This window comes from Pteropus alecto, unplaced genomic scaffold (genome assembly GCF_000325575.1).
Source record: "Pteropus alecto unplaced genomic scaffold, ASM32557v1 scaffold48, whole genome shotgun sequence".
Lineage (NCBI taxonomy): Eukaryota > Metazoa > Chordata > Mammalia > Chiroptera > Pteropodidae > Pteropus > Pteropus alecto.
The window spans coordinates 1,082,641-1,088,291 of record NW_006442110.1 but is presented as its reverse complement, the minus strand read 5'-3'; the positions used below and the strand labels follow the sequence as shown (position 1 = coordinate 1,088,291).

The 5,651-nt window shown below is 49.8% G+C and overlaps 1 protein-coding gene across 4 annotated transcripts; it reads left to right on the top strand.

The window, feature by feature from the left end:
• Positions 1-520: 520 nt before the first annotated feature.
• On the top strand, positions 521-5,446 carry LOC107196301. Of its 4 annotated transcripts, XM_025039034.1 has the most exons (4): positions 2,615-2,978; positions 3,190-3,287; positions 3,522-3,627; positions 5,129-5,446. In XM_025039034.1, exons 1-4 carry the CDS (start codon positions 2,791-2,793, stop codon positions 5,346-5,348), a joined length of 612 nt encoding a protein of 203 aa, XP_024894802.1. In that variant the 5' UTR covers positions 2,615-2,790; the 3' UTR covers positions 5,349-5,446. The 4 variants fall into 4 exon arrangements, 1 of the variants encoding a protein (XP_024894802.1); XR_001517694.2 differs by lacking the exon at positions 2,615-2,978 and adding an exon at positions 521-1,818 and having other exon boundaries at positions 3,190-3,627; XR_003042789.1 differs by lacking the exons at positions 2,615-2,978; positions 5,129-5,446 and adding an exon at positions 521-1,818 and having other exon boundaries at positions 3,522-5,119.
• The last annotated feature ends 205 nt before the right edge of the window (positions 5,447-5,651 follow it).

The window sequence follows — 5,651 nt, the reverse complement described above, 5'->3', positions numbered from 1 at the left end:
TATAAATATTTTAAATGAAGAAAGCATTACTGATTTTGCCTTTTGCTTCAGGCTCCAGTATTGCTCAGGTCAGCACTGTTGCTGAGTCTGTCTTTATGAAAAACTTCTGATTTTTTGGCATAAAATAAAGTACACACACACACACACACACACACACACACACACACACGTACCCCAAGAATAAAGCAGAGGCTCTTGATCATCACCAAGTATCTGTGTGATCCTCTACGTGTCCAGGACCCTGGCAGTAGGATAGGAATATGTAATTCTGGCCAATGAGATGTGAGTAGAATTAGTACGTATTACTTCTGGGTCAAGCAGTGAAGAGTTGGTATGTCCCCTCCATTTTTTCCTCCGCTGCCATGATCTTGCAGGTCACATGTTCCAAATGGCATACGGCATGGTGGCGGATGGCAACTCACCTTGCACTGGACTTGGGTTGGGTCGAGCCACTGAGATTTTGATAATTATTTACCACAGCATAACTTAGCCTATAAAAAAATATATCGAAATAGTATTTATCTTGACGACTGGAGGTTTTGGCACTCCCTAAGATTTGCACCCAGGGCAAATGTCTCATGGGCCTCACCCTGGTGTGGCTCTGCCCTTCTGATTGATAGAAGCGTGAGAAGGAGAGGTTGACCAGGATCGTGGGCTATCCTGGGAACTACCTCGCGTGCCCCAGGAGTACGACTTGAGTCCTGTCCCCGCACTGCCCTTGATCTGCTGTGGGACTGTGAGCAGGTCACTTCGTCTCCCCATCTGTAACAGGAGAGGGATGGTCTTTGGAAGATTTTCTAAGGCCATGTTTAGTCCTGATTGTATTTTGTATGTCTTTGTTAATTTTATTGCGCTAATCATCTCTTTTATGTTGAATTTTTAAAAAATATCATTGCATGATGAATTGAAACAGAAAAAAAAAAAGCAAATAACAGCCCTCTGGGCCTTCACCAGAGATGATTTAGGACAGTGCTTCTCAGGGGAAGATATTTCCATTTGGGGCATCTTTTATCTAGGCTGATAATAGTGAGATGCCAGGCATCATATTAGGTAGTTCATATTATTTTTCCTAATTTCTACGAAAATCCACTAAGAACTATTATATACATTTTACAGATAGGGGAAACAGACCTAGCTGTTAGCTCGTTCTATCTATTTAACTTCTGTCCATTGATCGTAATTTCCTGTACCTCCTGGAAAGACGTTTTAAAATGTGGCCACCTCCTGTTTTAAAAATTTTACACAAAGCTAAGAATACTGTTTAGGGAACTCCTTCAGGTGACCTTGGATAAGCTGTTCAACATTCTAGCTGCTTTGGTATCTGCCTGTGACATAGACTTGGGAGAGAGCAGTGGTCTATGTAGTCAGGAAACCAGTGACTCAATTCTGGGCAAAAAGCAAACAGCTCTTGGAAAAATGAAACAACAAAGTCTGGACTGTGTAAACGCGTGATAACTCACCAAGCGCGCAGGGAGTGTTATCTAATCGAGAAAAACAGGGCTAAGAGTCACATTCCAGTTTTTATTTTCCTCTAAGCTCGGGCACCGATTCGTAACCTCGTGATAGCTTTTGCTCCTGGCGCACGTGGAGCCAGTAATAACCAAAGGGACAGATGGAGGCCGGCGCTCAGGGCCAGCTGGGAGGGCTGCCCTGGGACCGCACGGCTCTCGACAACCCTCTCCTGGGTCCCTTTTGATTTTCTGGGGAACCCATGGCAGCCACCTTCTGTATCTGTGTTTCAGATTGTTCTTCATCCATAACGCCTGTTAATCATAAGGCCATTCCGATCACGGAATCCAGCAAGGACTTTGGATTAAGGTAAAAGTAACCCTGTGGCAATATTCTCCCAAGGGACAGACTTGCTGTTCACATCTCGTCTCTGGAGGATAGCCTGGTGTCTTGACCAGCACTGTGCCTAAACACACACTCAGCAGTTCTAAAGAATGACAGATTCAGCAAGCAGGATCTGTGTGACTGTGCAGCGCTGTGCAGTGGGGAGCTGTCTGTTTGCTCAATAAAAGAACAGACAACCCCAGCAATATGCTCCCTTCCTTGACTAAGGGCAGCAGTGACAGGAACAGCATTCGTTGGGGACAGTCTTTGGTTCTGCCAACGGCAGCCTGCGTGATTGACTTTCACATGTGACTTTTGTCCTGGTGATCTGACATTACCTCGCCATGGGGTGGAGGATTCTGGCTCCCTAAGCTACAGACTTTGACTAGAGGTCTGTGCGTGTCGGTTTTCGACTTAGTTCTGAGCTTTGACCACACTGAGCACACAGATTAACCCTAGGAGGTGTGAAATGCCACCCCTACCTGAATGTGGCTCGGGACGGGTTTCCCCCTGTCCATTCAGGACATGATCCAATAATGCAAGTTCACTGTGATAGCTTCGCGCAAATAAAATCACTTTGGTGTTGATGCTGGTACCAGAGTTCAGACAGCATACCACAGATCTGAGTACGACCTGGATGGGAGGGCGCGTCCGAAGCTCTGGATCACCAGGGCCGTTGTCACCATTCGTACAAGTGACTTGTAGCTGATGTCCAGGCCTGGCCTCTAGAATGCCAGTTATGGCTTCTCAACAAGACTTCAGAAACAGTATATTTAGGCTCCCTTGGGATTGGCAGCGTTTGGAGAGTGGAGGGCCAGGTGGTGTCCTGGATTTTCGGGTGTGTACAGACTTAGACCTGGTGACTGCCAGCCCCATCGCAGAGGCAGTTTTCATCCTGACTCTCAGGGGAAGCCGTGTCCCACCCAGAAGGGCCTGGCCACACCCAGAGTCAAACCCATGCACACCCTTGCCAGCATCTATCCCTGTCCCTGTACCTTAGCACGTCACACCATAATCAATAAAGGCCCATTTGGTGCACAGACAGAGCCCACAAGAGGCTCGGCTCAAGGACTTGGGACACGCAAGGAGGCTCTCAAGGACATGGTGGCTTTTGACAACCTTCTTTATGCCATGTGGGTCAAAAGGTATTTTGTAAAACGTTCCTAAATATAACTCCTGAGAGTTGCATGAGGTCTTGGGAGAGGATGGGGAGGAACATTCCAAGTAAAACTCTGTGCATGGGCTTGCGCAAAGTCACTTTAGGTCATTGCAACACACACTCCCAGAGCACCACTGAGCAAAAGGCCTTGCCTTGTTTTTTCCTATCCCCACTCATTGTAGGTTTTTTCCTTTTAGGTGGAAAAATACAGCATCATGGCAAAGTTCGTGGTTCTTTGACCAGCCCGAGAGAACATCTTCCTGTCCTTATAGCTCATTCCTCCATGACACAAGAGGTTGCCCGCGTCCTGTGGGGATGGGTGCAGCAGTTTTTCTGGGCAACCAAGGCACCTGTGTGTCGTGCAGGGTTGGGGGTGGTCCCTGCTGATAGGGAACTGGCCCGGACTCCGGGCTCACGCTGGTCCCTGACTCGTGGTTGGGGCACGGGACAGCAGCCATTTCGAGGGGAGCTTCAGGAAGGGCCTGCGTCTCCATAGACCCCCTGGTGCCAAGTCTCTTCATCTTCGTAGGTTTAAGAAACGGATGTAAGCTGTTCACCAGGAACAGTGTCGTTCTAACCACTCCCCGTGAGAGACGGATTTCTCAGCCTGTCTGCAGGTGTCCTGCTGACCGGCGGTATGTTTGTGAGGTCGCTTGCCTCTGCTCTTACGTGTGTCACGCAGTGAGCCCTTGCTTGGGACACAGGCAAAGGGGGTGAGATGCACCAGTAGAGGGGCCGGCCTCAGATGGGCCGTGGGACGGGAAGGAGCGGGCACGGACAGATGCAGGCCAGGAGTGTGGGGGTCCTTTTCCGGTGACTAGGAAGCAATGCTACCAGCTGATGGAGTAGAGGCGTGGGTTTGAGGGGAGATGAGAGCTGTGAGAGCCTCAAACAGGAGTGGGAGGGTGGCGCCCATGGGGACATTTGCCCGTACAAACAGAAGTGTGCTGTAGGTGACGTGCTGTACCTTTTCAGCTCGTCAATATGTCTCGAAGGTTGTTCATACTAGCTTATGGAAAGCTGCTTTGTTCTTGGGAATGGCTGCATAGTATTCCATTTTAGAAACACTGCGTAATGCATTATGATGTATGATTTATTACATTACATCTACTTAACTGTCCCCTATGAATGGAAATTTTGGTGGCTTCCAGTGCTGGCACGCTCATGCTTGTCACCTCACACATTTTGCCGTGTTTGGAAGGACGCACACTGAGATATGGAATTGCTGGAGCAAAGCGTACGACCCTGATGGGTTTCAGTAGACAGGTGGCTTGTCCTCAGAGGCGATCCGTGTGCTCTCATTGGCATTTCCTTCCCGGTTACCCCCCGGTGCAGAATCTGCTGGTGCTTCGGCTCATTGTCCTATTGGGTGGTAGGTCCTTTCTTATCTACTCATGGGAGTTCTTTATATAGTGGAAAGATGTTTGCCGGGGTCACAAACATTTCTTCCCAGTCTGTCTTTTGACTTTGTTTATCTTGCCTTTTTTTTTTCACGCGGGATTTGCCCCCCCCCTTTTTATATAGTTTGTTTTTATTAATTTTTCACGGCTGCTGGAGTCTTCTGTCTTATTTAGAGAAGTGTGGTGGCAGGAACGTGGGCTCTGGGATCAGACCCGTCTCTGCCACTCCCTGGCGGTGTCACTGCAGGCAGGTTACACAGCCCTGTAAACACGGGGACGAGAGCGTCTGGGGGTGTGGAAGCACCTTCACCTGGGAGATGCTCAGTAAACGCTAGTCCCCTGCTTCATTGTCAGTCCCAAAAGCAGAGCACACAGCAGTGGCATGGTCAGCGCTGTTTGCTTTCCAGAATTCTTCCGGAATATTGCAAAATAAAAAAAAGTCCATAATTTCCTGGGCACATGCCCTGTGGCCCTCTGAATTCCATCCAGCCTGCACTCAGAGGAGACACTCAGCCCAGAGGAGAGCGAATTTCCTAGAAGTGCCGTTCCGAGGTTCTGCAGGCCCAAAGACTGGAGCAGTGCATTTCATGGAGTGGCCCTCAGGCACTTGCTCAGAGCCCCCGGGAGCCTCCCAGGCTCCTCCCCCAGCCCTGGTTGGGCATCTGGGGCAGACCACGTGCACATGTGAAGCTTGAGATCCCCTGCACTGACCCTTCCTCCCATCCTTGTCCTGCAGGGGAAGAGACAAAACAGCTGCACCCTTCGCTCTGTCTTTCCTGCCAAGAAGATCGCAGGCTCCGTGCCTGCCTGTCACCCACCAGAAGGTGCGTGGCTGTGCAGGACAGCCTTGGAGAACAGCCTGTCCCCCAGGACTGCCAGGCAGGAGAGCGCGACTGCTTCCCACAGAGCTGGCAGCGAGCCGGCTTCCCAGCTGTGTGGGCTGGAAGCCTGTCTGAGCTCCTCCTCCCGGGATGTGTCGGCGGGGGGTGGGGTGGGGGCGTTGCCAACACGCTTCCCCTTATGTCCTTTTTGTGTACATAACATCTACACCAAACCTTTGCTGAAGAGAGATTATGTTGTCTGCGATGCAAATGTGGGTTTAGGGTTATTGATCCTCTAAGAGCCTTTCTGCAGGGACTTTTAGATTATCGAATGACAGGGGACTGAGCTAGAAGGCTGCAAATGAGGTGCTGCTTAAGGACCAGATGGAAAGACGGGTTTTTATTAGGGCGGAAGAGGAATCACATGGAATTTTGGAA

What these genes read in the sequence shown, in the direction of transcription:
- LOC107196301 (XM_025039034.1), top strand. Translation starts at nt 2,791, where the DNA reads ATGCACACCCTTGCCAGCATCTATCCCTGTCCCTGTACCTTAGCACGT. An exon ending in TATGCCATGTGGGTCAAAAG is followed by an intron (nt 2,979 to 3,189) that starts GTATTTTGTAAA and finishes TTTTCCTTTTAG; the next exon opens with GTGGAAAAATACAGCATCAT. An exon ending in AGGTGTCCTGCTGACCGGCG is followed by an intron (nt 3,628 to 5,128) that starts GTATGTTTGTGA and finishes CTTGTCCTGCAG; the next exon opens with GGGAAGAGACAAAACAGCTG.